The sequence below is a fragment of the Lycium ferocissimum genome, chromosome 2, assembly GCF_029784015.1.
Source record: "Lycium ferocissimum isolate CSIRO_LF1 chromosome 2, AGI_CSIRO_Lferr_CH_V1, whole genome shotgun sequence".
Taxonomy (NCBI): Eukaryota; Viridiplantae; Streptophyta; class Magnoliopsida; order Solanales; family Solanaceae; genus Lycium; species Lycium ferocissimum.
The window spans coordinates 70,175,485-70,197,905 of NC_081343.1; the positions used below are offsets into that span (position 1 = coordinate 70,175,485).

General features: G+C 36.0%; 2 protein-coding genes across 2 annotated transcripts; one reads left to right on the plus strand and one right to left on the minus strand.

Moving 5' to 3' along the window:
• Window positions 1–1,527: 1,527 nt before the first annotated feature.
• LOC132047221 (isocitrate dehydrogenase [NADP]) lies at window positions 1,528–7,540 on the minus strand. The gene is made up of 15 exons (XM_059438186.1): window positions 7,210–7,540; window positions 7,086–7,129; window positions 6,589–6,698; window positions 6,252–6,289; window positions 5,930–6,007; window positions 5,525–5,578; window positions 5,344–5,445; window positions 5,136–5,224; window positions 4,930–5,033; window positions 4,713–4,781; window positions 4,506–4,621; window positions 4,330–4,364; window positions 4,105–4,247; window positions 3,163–3,285; window positions 1,528–1,912 (listed from the first exon to the last, which is right to left on the minus strand). Exons 1-15 carry the CDS (start codon window positions 7,442–7,444, stop codon window positions 1,819–1,821), a joined length of 1,434 nt encoding a protein of 477 aa, XP_059294169.1. The 5' UTR covers window positions 7,445–7,540; the 3' UTR covers window positions 1,528–1,818.
• Window positions 7,541–9,221: 1,681 nt separating this feature from the next.
• LOC132047222 (polyribonucleotide nucleotidyltransferase 2, mitochondrial) lies at window positions 9,222–20,876 on the plus strand. Its single transcript, XM_059438187.1, has 16 exons — window positions 9,222–9,714; window positions 10,868–11,023; window positions 11,135–11,305; window positions 12,766–12,891; window positions 12,970–13,131; window positions 13,267–13,386; window positions 13,771–13,908; window positions 14,025–14,187; window positions 15,035–15,160; window positions 15,302–15,432; window positions 16,606–16,825; window positions 16,924–17,007; window positions 17,723–17,802; window positions 18,175–18,318; window positions 19,000–19,632; window positions 20,141–20,876. Exons 1-16 carry the CDS (start codon window positions 9,373–9,375, stop codon window positions 20,243–20,245), a joined length of 2,901 nt encoding a protein of 966 aa, XP_059294170.1. The 5' UTR covers window positions 9,222–9,372; the 3' UTR covers window positions 20,246–20,876.
• The last annotated feature ends 1,545 nt before the right edge of the window (window positions 20,877–22,421 follow it).

Below are 22,421 nucleotides of genomic sequence, written 5' to 3' on the forward strand. Positions count from 1 at the left end.
AACCGATACTTATACAGTTGTACTGATAGGAGATAACAAGATTTGATGAAATAATCGAGATGTCACGGAGGAATAAGAATTTAATGGAGCATTTCTTGTTACGTACCCATCATTCAAGTGGTGATCTCGCAATGTTTATAAGTGGAACCAAGCTATGAGGTCTATTGGTGATGTAGAAGTCACAGACCACCACCTACATTTATATGGTTCTTTTTGGAACTTGAACTTAACGAAGATGTTGTTGCATTGACCTTGGACTTCATTAGTTTGTTCGAATTCAAACCATTTAAACTTTACGTTTGTTTGTAATTTTATGCATTTCATTTAGAAGGCTATCTTTTCAATCCGTTTGAGGCAATAATATGTTTATATTTTTAAAAGGGTCTTATACTAGTTTGAAAATACTATCGGATTCATCATTTCTTTAGAATGAAAAGATGAATAGATAACACTTCACAGCTAAAAAGACGAGTCGGAGAACGGACAAGTAAAACGGACAAGTAAAAGCTTAATTTGCAACAAAAAGGGTAACAGTAAATCAGTAACAAATTAAACCCAATTGCAAGAATTGAGCTCTATAACTGAGCTATATGCCCAGAGTCAAGAGGAGCATGCATAAGTAATCATATGGTTCTTTCTAGGGATAATTACGGGACGTAACTAACTGTTACTATCTAATTATATTTAGTAGCTATAATTTCAACTAATTACATCTCATAGCTAATAGTTGTATCTTAATGACACTTAATAACTATTAAAATAAAATAAAGTAAAAAAGAAAAAGGGAAGAAAGAAAAAAGCATTGAAAATGTCCGTTCTTCTTTGACTCTCTCTCTGTACTTACCCACCTTCTTCTTTCTCTGTACTTACCCACCTTCTTCTTCTTCTTCAACTATCTTCGGCAGTTGTTGGTGACGACGATATTTTTGTAGATCTGGTGGTGCCGGTGTCAGATTTGGACGGAAACAATCAAATCTAACCGCAAGTTGCCGTATTCACGAATACGGCGATTGTATTCACTTTTTTGAGCTTTTTTTGTTAAATTTTTCGATTGTATTCAGTTTTTTAGGGTGTACTTGTTAGCTTAAGCGTCATTGTTGTGAAATTTCCGGCAGATCTGGCCGAAACTAGTGGTTGGTATTGTTGTATTCATGAATAAGACGATTGTATTCACTTTTTTGAGCTTTTTTTGTTAATATTTTAGATTGTATTCATATTTTTTAGGGTGTATTTGTTAATTTTTGGAGTATCTATGTTTTTATGTATTCAGTTTTACTCGTTGTATTCATGAATACAACGAGCCTGTTTATGAATACAGATAGTCATTTTCATGAATACAGTGTAAAAAGAAAAAAAAATCGTTGTATTTATGAATACAGCGAAAAAAATGTATACAGCTGAAAAAAAAAATGAATACAGCGAAAAAAAAAAAAGTAGCTATGCCTTCTTGCTGAGACTTGCCTGATTTTTGCAATAGTAACCAAGTACATCTGGGAGCACCCCCACCACTGACATAATGCTGACAGATGGACTCGAAAAATGGATTTTTATTTAAGGATCCCAATTCAAACGAGATGATATACACGGCCCTTTGAGGAGCAGTAAGCATGGACCCCTTGAATACCTGTTATTTCCTATCTGAACGATTACAAAAACTAGAGTAAAGAATGTCAATGGGCAGTGCGTAGAGTTATGTTCACAGTGAAGGTTATGTTTAGGAAGCAAAAAGATCCGTGATGATTTGCTGCTCATTATCTCCTTCAGCTCATACATCTTCTGTGTTCTCACTTCTCATGACCACACAAAATCCGTGATAATTTAAGCAGGTGTGGTGGCATGAAGCTTCTCTTTAAGTTTCTGTGCTACAGCATCAATAAATTCTTCAGTGTTCAAGTAGAATTCCCTTGATACCCTGCACACGTATAATTACTCAGAAATTCAGTTTCACTATAATTGAGAGAAAAGTCACAGACTATTCATGTTAACGCCTCTTCATTTGGTTTATCTTGCTAACTGAATCAAGTCTTAATGTCAAAAACATTTTTCATAAAAAAAAATTATCAGTAACAAGGTAAAAACTTCTTCATAGAACTGCTCAAGGTGACTTGGGCTTCATTTGTTTGCAACTGAGGTCTGAATTTGAATGGTTCAGACCTTGGGCCATCAAGTGCATTTGTTTACATTAAGATCTAACCATTTATTTAGTCTGAATAGGTCTTAATCATTAAGATCTTGAATAAAGTCTTATTATCGTTGAGAGCTATATTTGTATGGATAATTTTTACCACGGGCTCCACCCCCACGTCAACGACCCCATCCAACCTCACCCTTCCCACCACCCCACCACCCTCACCATTCCAACCCCCCACCATCCACCCCCCCACCACCACTAACCACCTCTGCCATCACAACCACCCCAATCACTACTGTCAACCCCCAAAACCCTCCCACTCTCCACCCCTCCAACCCCACCCCATCACCCCACCAACTCATCACCTCCACCATCACCCCCAGCCACCCAACCACCACTGTCAACAACTACCACCCTCACCCTCCTAACCCCCCTACAAAGCATCTCCATCATCAAAACGATCACCATCACCACCACTACAAAGCATCTCCGCCATCATTAGCGAACATAAATATTTCATTTTTTATCAATTAATAATTTCAATTATTAGATATATATTTATTTTTAATATTTAGTTACTTTTTTATTTGAATTGTATATATTTATTATCTTTAAATAAATACATTACGCACATTCAGATGTTGAAAAACAAACCATCTTAATCATTTAGTGTTCAGATCTAGACACAACATCTTAATCATTCAGATGTGCATTCAGATTCAGACGTCTTAATCTTAATGAACACAAATGAGGCCTTAGACTATAGAATTTACTGTTCACATATTTTATTTTAATCAAGTAGAATTTATTGTTCACATAATAAGTCCTTGTCCAGAATAATCTCATTTCCATGAAATATTTTTGAGTACCAAATACCAAAAGGACGACCCCGTCCTTTCCGTACCCAGGAATAGGGTGAAGGTTTATGATCAGTTAGAGGAGATATCAGAAATTCCAAGTGTGGAGTAAAGAACAAGAGCAGGACTATATATTCCGTGCAGATGACACTGAAAACGGAAACCATCACTTACTTGGGTCCATGAGCTAATATAGCTAAATCCTTAGTCATCTTCCCGGACTCTATTGTCCCAATGCAAGAAGCTTCCAGTGTGTGAACAAAGTCCAACAACTTTTGGTTCCCATCAAGCTGGGCCCTGCAGAGAGAATAGTGCGTACTTTCAGGCATTGAGAGACAGATCCATTGAAATGAGGATACCATAAAAATTGACGAGGAAATATAATTGAGTGGTGCGTCTAAAGCTGAAAATCATTGCTAAGAAACAACACAGCTCCCCACAAGGATCTCATTTGAAGAAACTAAGATCTTCCTCCTTGAAATGCCATCTCATACATAAGGAATTAAAAGGCGAAAGCCAACTTTATTTTTTCTGCCAAATCAGATAACGTCCACTTCCGTAAAAGTAAAATATAACCAGTATTGAGTTTGCTTTTGGAGTGACCAAATTGTGTCACCATAACAACAATAGGCCTTTTTATTCCTCAACTTCCCTCAAACACAAACTTTTCTGGTATACCTCTTGCTCAAGGGAGAGTTCTTTCATTTATGAGGAGCAAAAATGGAGAGCAGGAATAACTTTTAACTTTTCTTCATATGTGGAAAGAAGTAACCATGACCCACAATATGGGACACAGGAGTAACACAAAATTTGTACAGAATCCATTTTGCCTCTCGAATTATAGTGCCAACATGAAATCAAGCAAGGCAATAAGTTCATCATTCGACCTACTCTTAGTAATAGTCACATGATGGGGCAAGCAAATGTATTATTGTTGAGGTAGACATGCAACCTCACCCAACCCCAAGAAATTCAGGAAAGAAGAGAAGAGCACTCTAGAGTGTGTGCACGCATCTGTGTAGAGAGCAGGGGGACAGAGGGATGTCCCATGTATCAATGAACAAAATTTTACAATTAGTAAAAGCAACAAGGGGTTAGGGAATAGCAGCAACTCACCTATGTCCAAGTCCCCTTGTCCATGCAAAAATAGAAGCAACACTGTTTGTACTAGTTTCTTGACCCTTTTGATGCAGCCGAAAATGTCTGGTTACTGTGCCGTGAGCTGCTTCAGCTTCTAATGTCTTGCCATCAGAAGATAACTGCAGAGTAGATACATTATGTTATACAGAAGACCAATGGGTGTGATATGATATAAAGAAAGCTTAACGGGAAGATACTAACCAATACAGAAGTCATGAGGCCCAGAGAACCAAATCCTACATAAACCAAGACAGACTTAGTTAGACTCTAACTAGTTGATATGGTAACTGTATCCTCACACCAAATCAAAATCTTCAACTAAGACATGAATTTCAGAAGAACAGAATGAAGTCACAGAGTACAATCATGAGGATCACCTTGAGCGAGCAGATCACTTTGGACATCTCCATCATAGTTCTTGCATGCCCAAACATATCCACCCTCACTTTTTATTGCATAAGCTACCATGTCATCTATCAGTCTATGTTCATACCTATATACCAGTGACAGTGTTTGACCAATAATGCCACAATTTTCCAGAAATAAACTACAAAAAATGCTCATCAATCTAATAGAGAACCAACCATATCGAGTGTTCCTCAAACTGTTGCTTCCACTTCTCTTCGTATACCTCTTGAAAAATGTCCTTAAACCTGACACAATCATATGAATAATTCATCTAAACTCTTAAAAAATATTTCTTGAAGATTCAAAGCAGTGTCCCCCCTTTCAATTGGAAGAGGGGGAAATTTTCTGAGGGCTGGAAGGGATATGATTAGACCAGCATAAATTGAAGGATACCTTCCATCATATTTCTTTAAAATTGTATTTTTTGTACTCAAGTAAAGAGGCCATTTCTTTGAAAATGCCATTGACATTGATGATTCAGCAAACGCTCGAATTGACTAGCAAATTTCACCAAAGAAAAAGAATAAGTATACAAGAGAGAGGAAAAGGCTTGAAAGTGAAATAACATAATCATTTATCCAAGCATAGTGAAGAAGAACCTGGTCAACATTGTACATGGCAAGTGCAATACCCGGACCTTTAAAATCATAAACATCCAGTTCCATTGGGGCTTCCCCATTTTCTGGCACTGAAAACAAAAAAAAAAAAAATAAAAAAAATATGGAAAATGAGTATTAGCATGAGTATGCTTTGTATGTGTACGTTTTGCCTCATGAAATAAATACGGACAGAAATCAATTAGCTCACCAAAAACCATTTTGAGCTTTCCAGGTCCATTAATAATTGCATCTGTGGCACGATACTGATCCCCAAAAGCATGTCTACCAATACAAATGGGTTTCTTCCAGCCTGCAGATCTCAGAAGTTAAGTACTGAAGAGACTGATGATATTGGACTTATACCACAAAGTAGATCAAGAAAATGTTACCAGGAACAATCCTGGGAATGTTTGTGCATAGAATAGGCTCCCGGAAAACAGTACCTGAAGGCAGAAAGTGTCATCTTTCTAGCAATTGAGGAAAACGAACTTAGAAAAGTATCGCATCTATTTATTTATTTATTTATTTATTTGTTCCTATTTTTTACAAGAAGAAAGCTTGAACGGGAACCAGCTACTTCTGGAATACTCCTAACAAATAAGAAAACAGGGTAGAATGAAGGTGAAGACCATTTTATGAGATTAACATAATAACATCTATAGATGAGGAAAGGTTTCCTTGCTGCATTAATAAGATGCCCATTAAGAGAAAAACGCTATCATATTATGATGGATGCACATCATACATATTGTCATTGCAGTATTAAGTACTAACAAATTGAATTGCATGCACACCGTTTAAAATGTTTCTGATCGTGCCATTGGGGCTTTTCCACATAGACTTCAGCCCAAATTCCTTGACTCTGGTCTCATCTGAAACATCAACAGTTGGTGAATTAGAAAATGTGGTAGTGCAATTTGCCGACCTTCCATGTAATCCCATGTACTCTCAAATATCCTTGAGAGAGACATAAGTGAATTGGAAAACTATCATTCAAATGAAACACTTGAAGTAAAGCATGAGCCTTTTTATTTAAATATTTTGCAGCTATTTCCTCTCCTTTAAACGTTCTTAAAAGCATATCTAAAACCGGAAGAAGAAAAAAAGACAACTGACCAGGTGTTATAGTAGCGCATTTCACAGCAACATTATACCTGCACAATCAAAGACTATAAACCAATTGGAACAATAATGGTTTGAGCAATTAACTGCAATTTGACTACAACAAGCTTTGGTGTGAAATACAGAAGCATTTGCAACAACAACAAAAACAACAAGATAAAGATAGATAACTTCTCAAACCAATACATTAATCCACTTCAACTGATGGTTTTAATAAATTATAAGTTGTCAATTCTGAAGGAGAAAAAACAAAATTTGATCACCTAAAGCAGTGCATTTTTCAGTGTGAAACATAGGGAAGGAAGTAAAAACAACAATTAATTGAACTTACTTCAGAGTTGCCTCAGCACTTTCAACAGTAACTTGGTCGTCAGTAGCATCACGGTTCAATATACCTAAATCGTAATACTTTGTATCCAACTCTAGATAAGGATATATTAGCTGCCACCAGAAGATGAAAAAAAAAAAAAGGTTAAAAGATAAACCTTAGAAGCAGAATAAGAAAGAGATAGAAAATTGACAAAACAAAATTAAAAGATACTCCCTCCGTCCCATATTAGTTGTCATGTTTCGCTTCTCTAGAGTCAATTTGACTAATTTTCGGAGCTAAATTGGATTAGATTAATTCAATAGTTTAAAACCACAATATAGATATTCAAAAACTATACGAAAATAATTATATGTTGCAATACTTGTCATATCAATATGGTGGAAAAAATATATGTTAAAACGTAGGTCAAAGTTCAGTAGTTTGACTCTCGAAAAGTGAAATATGACATGCATTTAGTGACAGATGGAGTATATTAAAAAAGCTAGCAATAAATATACCTTGTCTTTGATCATTTTCCATATAACCCTAGTCATTTCATCACCTACCAAAAAAATTAAAGAAAAAAACAGAGTTAGTAAATGAATAATTAAAGATGTGTTTTTCAAGTGCAGTAAAATTTACCATCCATTTCAACGATGGGATTTTGAACACGGATTTTGGATGAAGCTGTTGAAGCGAAGCATCGAATGGAGGCATTGGGGATTCGACTTGTGAGTGATACTCTGCTATTGAAGAGCTGCCGATTGGATTTGACTTGAAAATAGAGCTTTTTGGTAGCTATGGAAGATGCTGAAGCAGATGAAGATGAGATAAAAGAAGCAACGCCGGCCATGGCGGAACAACAGAGTTTGAGCATAACACTTTTTTGTGTTTGCAATTCTCTATTGTGTGTGTCCACCGAGCACGACTAGCCTCGACGCTTGCTTTTTTATTTTCTTTCTTTTTTAATAAATCCTTTGGACTCGTTTGGAATTTTCCACCACCAAGTCATCTTCTTTTCTTTCCATTTGTATTTAGTAGGGTTTGGACATGTAATCATCCAAAAAGGCACGTCATAATTTCACATTTTTTAAATGTAAAAGTTGATCCATAAATTTATATTTTATAAAAATAGATTCATAGGTTGATAGATATAGATTTACAAGTATTTATATCAAATATTAAAAGATCTACAAGTTGGTAGTATATTTATAATAAATTTACTCTTACGAATCATGTGGGAGGATTATTACAGAGTAGTTAGACTACAACTCATGTTCAATTTTTCATTTTATTGAACTAAAGTTTGATCAATTGATGTTGTGTTTTTTAGAAAGACCTTCTAGTGACTTACTAATTTTATTATGAATTATGACTTGCTCACTTGGTAAGATTGTATAAGAGTTGAGAAAGTTTTAATGGTTTTCACAGCTTCTGGGGTTTTTTGTGTCTAAAAGAAAAAATACAACTTAAAAAAATCGAATTGCATGTCGAAACAAAACTTCAACTTAAAATCATCATGATTCAAATGGCTCCTTACACACTTTTTGTTGGAGCCTTAGGAGGGATTGATTTATGAAAAATGGGGGTAAATGGCCAATTTATCCCTGTATTATCCTGAATTGAATTATTTTATTATCTATTATTCTTTGAGTTCATTCATATTCATGCCTTAGTAAATAGTCTTGTATTTATTTTAGTTATAGCAAAACGAAATGATTGGATTTTACGTGTCAAAAGAATAGGTAAAACTTGTTCAAGTTTACCCCTCTAACTTTTACTATAACTTTTAACTTATGTTTGGTAAACACCAAAATATATAAACAAGTGTTTATAAGTCAAAATCGGCCAAAAATTATAAGTTGATTATCCCCAACTTATGATTTTTCGTTTCTAAGCACTTTTGATTTGAACAAATATTTTACTATTTATCATTAATTTCTAATCATCAAATTATCTTTCCCAAAACAAAATTCCTAACGTTTTTCTTCACTTTGTATCATTCATGCTTTTCCTTACAAAGATACTTTTTAATTTAAAATATTTTTCTTCACTTTGTATCCGTTGTTCCTCCTTTTCTTTACAGAGACACTTTTAATTTAAAATACTTTGCAAAGAAATTAAAACTATTTTAATCATTATAACAAAAGAATGGCTTATCAACATTTTTTTTTTTACCAAAGCACATCAATTGCTTATTAGCAGTTTCAGCATTTCTATCAAAACCAGTAGCTGCTTATTTATAAAATCAGTTTTGTCATTTTAAAATGCTTTTCAACTCTTAAAGCTTATACCAAAAAATAAAAAAATTACTTAAAACTTATCAGCTATTCACACTTAGTTAATTCAAACGGACATTTATATAGTATAGGAGCAAATTTGTCACTTTTTTCTAAAATTATAAAATTTGACTCAGTATTATTTAATTTCAGATTTCCTAGTCGTTTTTATTTTTTATATAATTAATACCGACATTACTCATATAATTAATAATGTCAGTATTAATTATATAAAAATAAAAATGACTAGGAAATCCGAAATTAAATAATACTCAGTCAAATTTTATATGCTCTAGAGACTTTTGTAGCATATTCTTTTTTTTTTCTTCTTCTAATTTTACTAGTTTTATTGAAAAGGCCACTCCCAATTTGTCACGATTGGGGTTATTAGACCGGTGGTTTTCACCGGTTCATAGAGTTTCCTAAAACCCCAGGCCTCCTACAGTGACTACAACAACAGGAAAAAACCTTAAACCCTACAAAACCTTTTTCACTTCCCATTTGTCCCTTTCACTTTCTAATAATAATGGCGTCTGTAAGAAACAAAGTAAATCCACTTCTCTGTAACATACCTCACGTCCTCACATGGCCAAGATTTGGTTTCCGTACAATCTGTAGTGGTCGTCTTGGATTTGCTTCGTCCACGTCACCATCACTCGCTGATACAGATACACCTGTAGCTGGAAAGAAGTTTCTAGAAACATTTACTGAGGAATTTGAAATTGGATCACGCAAAATTAGTTTAGAAACTGGAAAGATTGCGAGGTTTGCTAATGGCTCTGTAATTTTAGCAATGGAAGAGACTAAGGTTTTATCTACTGTTGCTTCATCTAAAGGCGATGCAGTTCGTGATTTTTTGCCACTTACAGTATGTAGTTCACCACATTTCTGAATTCCTTTTTTCTTTTAATAAATACTGCTCATATGAAGGCTCTGAATATGCAACATCATGGCAGCCCGGTGCACTAAGCTCCCGCTATGCGCGGAGTCCGGGGAAGGGCCGGACCATAGGGTCAGTTGTACGCAGCCTTATCTTGCATGCAACATCACGTTAAAAAAAAAAAAAAAAGTTAAAAGGCAGACTTATAGATAAAATGAAGATATTTGCTTGAAGGAAGTGAAGCTGCAGAAGTCTTCTTGATTCTTTGAACTGGTTTACTTTTCATAACTTCAGGGTGTGTTTGGTATGACGGAAAATGTTTTCCAAGTTAATGTCTTTTCGGGAAATAAGTGATTTTTCTACTCATTTTTAAGTTGGAAAATGTCATTTTAAGAGCATTTGCATATATTCAGAGCAAACATTATGAGGTTTTTGAATTTTGCGCGCAACTTCTGGTAGGGTTGGGGGGGGGAGGTAGGGGGGGTAGCTGGGGTAGGTGTGGGGGGTGGCTTGGGGGATGCGTTGGTGTGTTTTTAAGGAAAACATTTTCTCCTATTTTGAGGAAATCTTTTTCCATAGAACATTTTCCAAGATATTGATATTTAGTGCAACCAAACAAGGGAAAAAAGAAAAAACATTTTCCGTCATACCAAACACACCCTCAATCTGCATTATTGCTCTAGCTTTCATAGAATTGACATCAAGCTCTAACATAGGGCCAAGATATCCAACGTTTTCTTTCGAGATTTTGGTATGTAGCATTTTGGTGTTTCACCTAATGAAAGTTAAAGCAGCAAGCTTGATAGTACAGACAGAAAGACTTAGGAGTTTCTGCTGCTTTCATGTAATGTTGGAGAAGTGAAATATGTGGCAATACAAATGGCAATAGGAGGTCAAATTACAATAGAGTGGCTTATGGATTGATAATAATTGGTGTTGCACATTATATGGAGTACTATTTATGACTCAACGTCTTGGAGCAGATTAGACCATGTAGCAGATTAGACCATGTTTCCCTTTTTCTCGTTTTCCTTCTCTCCCATGCCTTTTGTACCGTCTCCATTTTCCTATATATTTTGCTTGTAAATAAGTGTTGTGAGCTTTTGTTCATTGAGTTCTGATAATGTTTTGCTTCTCTTAGGTTGATTACCAAGAGAAACAATTTGCTCAAGGTGTTATTCCGACAACATACATGAGGAGAGAGGGTGCTCCAAAAGAACGTGAACTTTTATGTGGTCGTCTTATTGATCGACCCATAAGACCACTTTTTCCATCTGGATTTTACCACGAGGTGCAGGTAAGCTGGCGTCTTGTTATTGCAGTAAACTTGCTAGTAATATTTTGTTTGAACTCATTGAGGGCTATAAGCTTCTCTGTCTCTCATTACTTTTTTTTTTTTCCTCCCAAGATAATGGCAAGTGTGCTTTCTTCTGACGGGAAACAAGATCCAGATATAATGGCAGCAAATGCATCATCCGCTGCTCTAATGTTGTCAGATATTCCTTGGGGCGGGCCAATTGGAGTAATACGTATTGGAAGAATTTCTGGTCAATTTGTTGTAAATCCAAGCATGGATGAGGTAATGTCTTATATTAGCTGGCATCCTCAGGATAAATTTATTACATTAAGACTTTTCCGATTTCATCAAGGCGACTTTCATTCTGGTGGCGGTTACGACTTTGACATCATGAGAACTTAAGCGTTCAACTTTAGCATGAATTTCATTTTTAGGAAAAATATTCTGAGCCGAGGGTCTATCGGAAACAGCCTCTCTACCTCCCACGGTAGGGGTAAGGTCTGCGTACACTCTACCCTCACCAGACCCTACTTGTGGGATTACACTGGGTATGTTGTTGTTCTTGTTGTCTTTTTTAGGCAAAGTCTGAAAATTTTTAGAGTAAGGGCCAAGTTGATGGAGATTTTGAAAACAGTTTATATCAGGAGTAAAAATTATGTTACCTTCAGTTAACCTTGATATCCTGGTGTGTGACATAGCTTAAACAAATCGCTTTAGAACTTTAGCAGCGAAGATCTCAGTTGCATAAACATGGATATAGTGTTAACTTTCACCCCTGCTGAAGGCGAAACCAAGTGGAGAAACACGGATTTTCTGGATATTTACATTTTCCATGTAAGAGAAGCTTCAAGGGGCAAAGGTTGAGGGACTTGTTACTTAGGTCACAGGTTCAGTCCCCGTGCCATGCGAACTAAGTGTGGTATTTAGTGGAGAAGGGTAGAGGGGCCGGGCCATTATCCCCTAGTTTCCAAGGCTGTGGTTGGTCTTAAGGGTGACTCCAGACGAATTTCTCAATCATTAAAAAAAAAAAAAAAGCAACATGACTTTTGAAGTCATTCAAAAGGAGAAAAGAGAGCGACTACCATATTGAGGTGCCTCGTGTGATTATCACATGCTTGTTATAGGGGACAAGCATGATAACACACATAACTATAAAAAAACAAGCATGATAACACACATAAGTTTTTTTTTCTTCAAAAGATATATTGGCGGTGTCTAGGTCAATGCACCTTGACTAATTCATCGGTACCTGTTACCTCCCATTATAGGTTCCGAGTAACCTTATCAGAAAAAAAGAAAGGTACCGGGTAACTGCTTTGACAGATCGGAAGAAATCACCTAGTGTCTTTTTACATGTGCTGGATATGAACTCTAGTCTCCCATAGTCTATTCCAACTTCTTTGACAGTTAGGACACATCCTTAGGTGCCATACATGTTTACACTCTACTGGCAGATGGTTGAACTAAGTGTAAGAATTTGGAGCTTTGGGTCTTATGCAGAGGTTGTAGCTTCTCTATTACAACCTAAAGCTTTTTCGAAGAATTTGCATACTAGGCAAAGCACTTCTCTTACATAGTATTAGGAAGAACGACATATTAAGATAATAAAACAAAAAGCCACTTCAACTCCAACTCCAACTACTAATATCTCTTATGCTAATTGCTGACTCTGATGCCAATTATGCTCAACAGTAGTTGTGGTCCTCCCCTTGATTAAAGTCTTCATATTGGATGTCATGCAGCTTAGCATCAGTGATCTTAACTTGGTATATGCATGTACGAGGGATAAAACTTTGATGATAGACGTCCAAGCTCGTGAAATTTCTGAAAAGGATTTGGAAGCTGCTTTGAGACTTGCTCATCCAGAGGTGAGAGATTTCTGGCTATCAATTTGTCATTACTGCACCGCTACTGCAAACAACTAATTTTGATTTTTGAATAGTCAGGCTGTTAAGTATCTTGACCCTCAAATTAGACTCGCAGCTAAAGCTGGTAAGCAGAAGAAAGAGTATAAGCTGTCTATGGTATCCGAAAAAACATTTGAGAAAATTCAGAATTTGGCCAAAGAACCTATAGAAGCTGTTTTTACAGACCCTACTTATGGAAAGGTTCGTATTTTCTTAGTGCAAGATGAATTTGGGGACTTCACTATTTTTCACTATTCATGTTATATAGTCTATTGATAAAGACAGCAGGGACCTTCTTTCCATCTCATTAATACTATGTTTTCCATTCTAACTCAGTTTGAGCGTGGAGAAGCTTTAGAAAAAATCACACAGGACGTTAAAAGAGTCCTTGAGGAAGAAGGTGATGATGAAGGCCTAAAAATTCTACCAAAGACAGTTGATACAGTGAGGAAGCAGGTATGCTTGTAGATGCTGAAGTTTATCTTTTGTGCTTCCGGTTTTGAGATTTTGTTATACATCATCAAAGGACAGCAGAATTTTGATTCTTCTTTTCCTTTTGTTGATTGCAGAGGAACACATGGTCAATGATTGGCCTTCTAGGTTATGCATATGATCTTTTTAAAACTAGTGTGTATTTCCCTTATAATAGGTTAATAGTAGGTTGCATGTGTTTTGGAGTTATAAGTCCATTAGCGAACATCGACACATTCTAAATAAAGAATTCAATCTTCAGTTACTGCATTTCGAGGAATATTTGTTTGGGCTTCTTTTTACATCCTAAACTAAGGTTCTGACTATCACTTCGTGACGGTAACCTCCTCAAGTTTCTGACAACATCAGGTTGTTCGCAGAAGGATCATTTCGGAAGGGGTTAGAGTGGATGGAAGGCGTCTTGACGAAGTTCGGCCTTTGTACTGTGAAGCTGGTAATTTACCTGTATTGCATGGATCTGCAATCTTTTCAAGAGGGGATACTCAGGTTAGTACATTCATTTTTCACGAAGAATACAGGGTGTACTATGATTTAGGGTTATCATCACATGCAAATATGTAATCTTGTTGCCTTTCATTTTCTCGTATGGGATGTTTATACAGGTCCTTTGCACTGTTACCCTTGGAGCCCCTGGGGATGCTCAACGTCTGGATTCGCTGGTCGGTCCTTCAAGCAAGCGTTTCATGCTGCATTATAGTTTTCCACCGTTTTGTACGAATGAAGTTGGCAAGCGAACTGGTCTGAATAGGCGTGAAGTTGGTCATGGTAAGCTATTTGGTTTGCAGGTTTATAATATGGTCTGCTCCTGAGGTTAGTGAAAGCTGTAAATAGACCTTAATACTAGAATGTCAAATTGCAGCTGTAATCAACCTCAATATGTGGAAATGTTTATGCCATTTTGTACAAACAAGACCACGAGGGAAGAGAAATGTTAATGATCTACTCTCTTCCCTTTTCCCACTAACCTTAGTTGTCTTGTTTTATTGCTGTTTCCTTATTTCATGTAAAACCAAATACCGGCTAAAGGAAAAAAGAGAGTAGATCCTATTTCTCTCTCTCTCGTGCAAGCTCTTAAAGTAGGGGGGCAGGGTTGCGAGCGTTATTTCTATATGTCTGATTAATAAATATTTATATTATCTCGTATAACTGGTTCTATTTTTTGAACCTCTCTCCACTTGGATCATCTTTTGGGTTTCTTGATCTTTCTGTTCATTTGCTACGAACTCCAAAAAGTAAACAAAGGATGAAAATGCAACTGTGAAGAGCAGACTTATGCACCTTACTATCCTCCTTTCAGAAATTGTGCTTTAATGATGCTTAACTCAAAAGGCGATCTAACCGTTTGGCCACAAGTTCTTGTGGCCTCGTATGTGATAAGCCTTGCCATATAGCTAACTTATAGGCATTTTTGCATTGGTAAAGATCTAGTAGTTAGAGTTCTGATTTTGTTTATAATCACCCAATTTAATCTGCTTGGTGAAGATGGGCAGCTAGTTGATGATAAATCTGTTGCTCATCAAATTTATATTCATGTTACTTTTTTGTATTATGATAGCATCACCAGGGTAATTTGTGAATCATTTTCTTGTTACTGGTGTTTAATCTTCTACAGGCACTCTTGCTGAAAAGGCTCTGCTTGCTGTATTACCTCCTGAAGATGATTTTCCATACGCAGTCCGGATAAATTCTGAAGTCATGGCATCCGATGGCTCGACATCAATGGCAACCGTCTGTGGAGGTAATTTCTCAATTTGCTTGATCTCAAGGTTTTTCAATCTGACAAATGTTAGTCAGGCGTTTTCACGATTTTTAGTGGACAAATCTCAAAGCAGATTTCTCTGATCTAAGACTGTGCTTGCTGTTTATTTGGTTGCTGCAGGCAGCATGGCTTTGATGGATGCTGGCATTCCACTAAGAGAACATGTAGCAGGTTTGTCGGTGGGGCTTATTAGTGAAGTTGACCGATCAACTGGTGAAATCAAGGATTATCGTATATTAACTGATATTCTGGTGAGAACTGTTGTTTCAATCTTTTGGCATGTTTGTCTTAGTTCTGTGAAGTTCAGTAAAGGGGACAAACAAAAGGGAAAAGAAAGCATCTTTTAATGAATGTCCTCAAAGGGATGAAGAAACAAACAGATAAGATTTTGTAAATATTCTGTAAGCTAGGTGGTAAAATTGACCTTGTTCAGTAGTCAAAGTGGATGTTAGGATTTATTACCTTTTTGTCAAGATAGTAACTTGCAATTCGTTCCTCGAGCTGAGGGTCTATAGAAACAGCCTCTCTACCTCCTAGGTAGGGGTAAGGTCTGTACCTCTACCCACTTTGTGGGATTACACTGGGTATGTTGTTTTTTTTTTCTTTTTTTCGGAGAAACATATGTTGTTGTTGTTAGTAACTTGCAATTCAAATAGTAACTCAATATTGCTCCATATCAAATACCGGCTACTGGAGTAAGACCAATTTCTTTGGTCACCTTGAAAATGTGCTTTAAAGTTGTGAAATCATCCAGTCACTGAAGGCCTAGGCTATAAGAAGTGTATCTACTATTCAACCAATACTCTCTTGCATGCTTAATGATTGTAATATGAAACTTTTAGACTTTTCATTATGCCTTTTATTTCCTCTAGGATTTCACCAAATTTAATAAAAACGCTGCTCTTCTTTGTTTTGGTATAAACTTATATTATGGAGTGCGCTGTTGAGTGTCTCCATTAGTTTCATGTTCTAGCTTGGTTTTGTGTGTTTATGCATCAACTTTAGCAGCTCCCAGTCTGTACCTTGTCTTTCTGCCGATGTGCTACTTGGACTTACATGAATACATTTTACTTCATACCAGAACTATATGCTCATAAAACCTTAATGTCATGGAAACTGCAAATCATGTAAACAGAGTTATCAAAAAAAAAAAAAAAAATGTAAACAGAGTTATCAACTTCAAAACTTTACTCACCATCAACACTTATGTAGTCTACATTACTGCTCTTCCTCTGACTTATTGGTTTAAGTTGTATCCTCAGGGGAAGCTTTCGTTGAAGCTTTACCCCTTGCATTATAGAGATAGTCATGGACTGACTAAATGACTAGATTCTCCGGGACGGATTTTCTTTTGTCTAAGGCTGGTCTCTGTCTTCCTCTAAATTTGATGTGAGTTCTGCTAACTTGAATAAGTAACTTTCTAGGGTCTGGAGGATCATCTGGGTGACATGGATTTTAAAATTGCTGGTACCCGTAATGGAATAACTGCAATACAATTAGATATAAAACCTGCTGGAATTCCTTTGGATATCATATGTGAGTCTCTACATCCTGCACTTAAGGGGAGGCTTCAAATCCTTGAGCATATGGAGCATGAGATAAGTGCTCCACGCATTCAGGATGACAGATATTCTCCTCGGCTAGGTAAGTACCTTTAATCATTGATCTTAGATTTCTCTAAACTTTTTAGTTCTGCTTCATTTGACATGTCTCCTTTGCTTATATTTTGATTTCAAATACAGTTACGTTAAAATACAGCAACGAAGCGCTTCGTCGCCTCATTGGTCCTGTTGGCGCTTTGAGGAGGAAAATTGAAGATGAATCAGGTGCAGTCAACAGTTTGCATTTTGAGTTATCTGTTTCTTTTACTGTTTTACCTGGTCACTTTGGGTCACTTTGACGTGAGGTTGGTTGGTAATGTTTTCACTCCACTCTCTCTTGCTTATGAGCATTGATGTAGCTCTAATGTTCACAGCTGCTTGACTTTTTAAGCAGAATTTTCTTTCCTTAAAACTTGTTGCAAAATTACTTATTTTGGCTTTTAATGTGCTGAATGTGAATTAGTTTTTCTTTACTTCATATTGCTTATCTATATTATCACTTTGCCTTGTTAAGTTTCAATGGATAAACATACGTAGAGACATTTTTTTTTTGAAAATGGTAACAGTTAATCTATATATCCACAGGTATACTGCATCCAAATGTGTAGTCCCCCTTAAAAAAGTTACATCTTACAGCTTGTTCCTTACATGATCTTCCTCTTACAGTAATTCCAAAACATCAAAAATATCTTCTGTTTGAACTAAAACTACCTGTTTACACCAAAAGTAAAAAAGACTTAGACAATTCATCTTGAACTTCTGTAGACCACATTGTTTGCTCGCAAAGCACCTCTGATTCCTTTCATTCCATACAGTCCACACACTGCATTTTCATATGTAAACATTTTGTGATGGCGTTCTTTCATTTTTAATTTCTCCAGCTAATTCCTTTGTCGCTCCTAAGATTGCGTTCATTTCTCCTTGCTGATTCATAATGTAGGTGCACGGATCTCGGTTGGTGATGGAACACTTACTATAGTTGCAAAAAATCAGTCAGTGATGGAGAAAGTACTGGAGAAGGTAATTTTCTTTTAGCCTTCTGTTTACTTGCCATAGGTTCTGCTTAAGACTTCAGTCTTGCTCTGATGGCCTACTATTCGTTCAGTTAGATGGCAATTGCATTTGTTTGGCCCACTGTTTGTCCATTTAGAGAAAAACTGCCTCTTGTTTTAGCATGTAACTTGTTTCTTAGAGATTGAGCACAATCATGTAACCGAAGTAAGGAGAACAGATCAGTTAGAATGGTGAATTAGGTATTAGAAAGGTTTGTCGTGAAAGTTCCTCAAGTGCTAGGTGTTTCTATACCTTGTTTTTCACTTTCCTTTGGCTTATCTCCATCCTTGAAAAGTTTCTGACCAACCAAATTCATCTTTTGTAATTTATTGCTGACAGGTTGATTTTATAATTGGGCGTGAAATTGAGATTGGAGGTGTATATAAAGGTAGTGTTGTATCTGTTAAAGAATACGGTGCCTTTGTGGAGTTTAATGGTGGACAACAGGGCCTCTTACATATTTCAGAATTGTCACACGAACCAGTAAGTTCTCTTTTTCCTCCCTCCTCCATCCTCCCTCTCTCTCTATCACTTATATGTGCAGTATGGTTAAGGATGAGTAAACAAGTTAAGTGTTGTTGGTTTACAGATATTTTGGTCGAAATTAGTACGTTGTACTTGTAACCACCTAGTAGCCTGTAAAATGTTGGATTTATTTGTGAAGGACCATAGTGAGCTTATGTTTCTTTTGATTTTGGGTGATGACAACTCTTTCAATGTAATGGATGATGGATCAAAACTTTATAATGCCAAGCATCTTAGCAGTTTAAAACTTAATGCTTTTTTTAACTCGCTCAGTCATAGTGCCCACTCTACAAGAGTCAATATTACCTTACTAATTTGCAATTGCTCACCCCTACCTTGCAAATAGAGCTTGGGACTATTTGCAGAAATAATCATGACTTCTGTGATTAGTATATCTTTGCTTTCAAGGGCAAGTGAATTTTTTTTCTTTGAAAATTTGAAATTAACTAGAATTATGTAAGTCATGCATAGATTTTTTCTGTGGTTCCTCTCAAATTATTTCATTCAGCAAAGGTATGTAAAAATTGTTAAGTCATGCATAGATTTATAGTTTGTAAAGCTATTTTACAAACATAAGTCAAATAGCTAATATTGTCCTTGTTATTGTTTTGTGATTAATTTGTGTCTTTTTACTATTAGGTGTCCCGAGTTTCAGATGTGGTATCTGTGGGACAGCAGCTTTCTTTAATGTGTATAGGACAGGACGTTCGTGGTAATATTAAGTTATCACTAAAAGCCACCCAGCCTAGCCCTAAATCCAAGACGGGCATTTCTATTGATGAACCCGTTCTCCCTACTAAGCAAGAGGTCAATGTTTGGACTGCCATTGAGGATGTATCCAATGAGCAAGAAAAACAAGGTGCTACTGCGGGACCCGAAACAAATGATTCAAGATTGAAGTCCGCTACACCAGCAGTTCTAATCCGAAGTGCAGCCGAGTGCGATGAGGAGGAAAAAAGTGGTAGTCTGAATTCAAAAGGTGATAATGGATCTCAAAGTGCTTCTAAATATGATAAGACAAGGATATCGTCCTCACTTTCGGAATCTGGTTTTTCTTCTAGAAATGTTAAGAAGTCCAAAAGAGGCAACGATGCCATTCTTGACTTAATAAGTGATGATGAAAGTGATAAGGATGATGCTACGTCTGGGACCCCTATGAGCGCTAATAAACTAAAGCTTGGTATGAAAGTAACAGCAAAAGTGCATCAAATTCGCGCCCTTGGTTTGGTGCTTGATTTGGGTGGTGGAATTCGGGGAATGTATCGTTTTGAGGTATGTTTGACTTTACTGTGTCAAAGGTTCTCTATTGTTTTCAACTTTCTACGTTAAGTCTGCTTTATGTGAAACGCCTTATTTGCAAGTGGTGGTCAAAATATTTGCCATTCTTTTCTTATTTTGTCGTTGCTCTGCTCTGCAAGCAGAGGCATATCCAGCCTTATAGCAGTGGGTTCATCTGAACCCGGTACTTTCGACGTAGAATATAAATCTATATGTAAAAATTCATTAGAACTGCACCAATTAGTGTCTGAACCCATAATTTTAAAATAGAATAGGTTCACAGTTAAAAACCTTAAATTTTGAACCCTTAGAGTTTAAATCTTTTATCCACCTCTGTCTGACCATCTGATAGTCACAAAAGCCGTAGTAAATATTATGATGGTCCTAGTAGGTTTTATTTTGCATTGCACCACTTTTAGATGTTCATAATAGAATTTCTCCTGTTTATCTCAACTGGAGATCCTAATTCCAAGTTCAATGAAATTTTTCCTATTTGGTGCAGTCTGGTGCAAAGAGGGACTTTGAGGTGGGTGATGAGCTGCGAGTGAAGTGTTCAAGTTTTTCAACCAAAGGGATTCCAGTGTTATCTTTGGTGAAAGAAGAGTAATTTAAAGCTATTATTCCAAAGTAAAGCATAAAACTGCAGGCTGTAAAAACGTCAACTGAGAAAATACTGACAGGAAATCACAAGACGTCGATGCTTGTGAAATCTGTTTCAAGAGCCTGCATTTCTCAGAGCAGTTGCAGATCGTTGCTATGAGTTGGATCGCGAGAATAAACAAAAAAGAAGGCCTCCTAAAATGGGGTAGCCTCCCGGAACGGGGTTGTTCCAAGCCCTTCACAGGTGGTAGGTTTTAATTGTGTAAATCATTCTTTTAATGGCTCTTTCTATAGTAAGTTTGTCTACGCAAACAGTTGGGGGGGTTTTGGGGATGCTTTTTTGTAGTGATAGCTACGTCTCATTAATATGTGTTTTTTTCTCTCCTAATAATGACACTTTTATATCGATACCAAAGACTATGATACTGGAGTTGTTAGTATCACTTTTACACAATGCTTGAATATATTTTCAGGTGAGAGGAGACGTTCGACTTAGATCAGTAGATGCTGAACGTTGATTTCTCAAAAATTTTATGTTGTTGTACAGCTTTTGTTAAGAACTGAAGTGAGTACTACAGGCTAGCTACTACTTGCTTCTATACTTGTCGACAACTTGGAAGAGAGTTGAGTTGCAGTGAGATACTTATAATTGCATGACTTGACATTAATACGTTATGTCAAGGAAACAAACAACTCTCCAAATTAATAAAGAAAGTCAGAAACTAGTCATAAAATTACATACGTGGGAACTAAGAAAGGACTTTATCATAACTAAGTATTTATAGTCTTAAGGAATAATAATATTTTGATCCCTCGGTTATTGGTAAATTTTGAATTTGTCCCCATAATATATGACTCAATGCATACCTTCAATTAATTAAAATGTATGCCTTTGGTTCCTTTATGTATGAATTATGCTATATTTATAGTTTTATACTATTTTTAAAAGTTATTACTCGCAAAAATATGAAGTAACAATACAAGTTTAACATAACACATGGCTAATTAAATGGTGAAATAATTCATAATTCTGAAAATCTGTGAATTAAGAAGGCATATTTCAAGTAATTGAAGGTTAGATATGCTTAATCAGTTATCATAAGAATTAAAATTAAAATTTACCAATAATTGAGGAGTAAAAGTGCTATTAGCTCTATAGTTAATATCTATCTTTCGGAAAATAAATGGTAAAATAATTCATAATTCTGAAAATCTGTGAATCAAAAAGGCATATCAAGTAATTGAAGGTTAGATATGCTTAATCAGTTATCATAAGAAATAAGAATTAAAATTAAAATTTTGAGGAGTAAAAGTGCTATTAGCTCTAGAGTTAATATTTATCTTTCAAAAAATAAATTAACCACCATACTTAAAAAATCGTCTCACTTTTCATATAGGATTATTGTCATTCTTTTTTTAAGGCAAAAGTCATAGATAAAGCCCAAACTTGTCACATTTTTTCTCCTGATTACCTAAATCGAGGGTTATACCATGGGTACCTAAACCAGTCCAAATTCGATCTTATTAGGTACCTTTTTCACAATAATCAAGAAATTAAGAGTGTATTACACTCTCCATGACGTGATAACTTTATCAAATGAAAACGTGACACGTGGCTGTGGGTCCACCATAATAATTAAAAAATAAATTATACAAACCGCCCCCCCCCCCCAACTGCAAAAGAAACCAGCCGCCGCTGCCGCACCACCACCCCCAACCGCTATCCCCTCACCCCACCAATAATTTATTCCCTTTTTCTTCTCTTATTTAGATCTATCAATGTCTTTACAAGACCCACCAACCTTTAATGATGAATAAAAAAAAGAGTCATAGTAATGATGAATCTCCACTTTTTCCGGTGAACAAGATGATAATGCTACTTTTCAGATCTAAAAAAAACAAAAAATTGGTGGTAAGAAATAACATCCAATTCACAAATTAATTTTCTATAAATAATTAAAAGAAATGAAGTGTTATAATGAAGAAGAAGAAGAAGAAGAAGAAGAGAAAAAAAAAAAAAGGAAGGAAAAAATGGAGCTTCGCCGGAAATGGAGGGATGGGAAAATAGTTGGATGGAGGAATTGAGGAGTAAGACCGATCCAGTTGTCTTCCTCCTTTTTTTTAAGTTAATTTTTATAAACAAAATATAAAGAAACTAAAAAAAAAAAAAAAAAAAAAAAAAA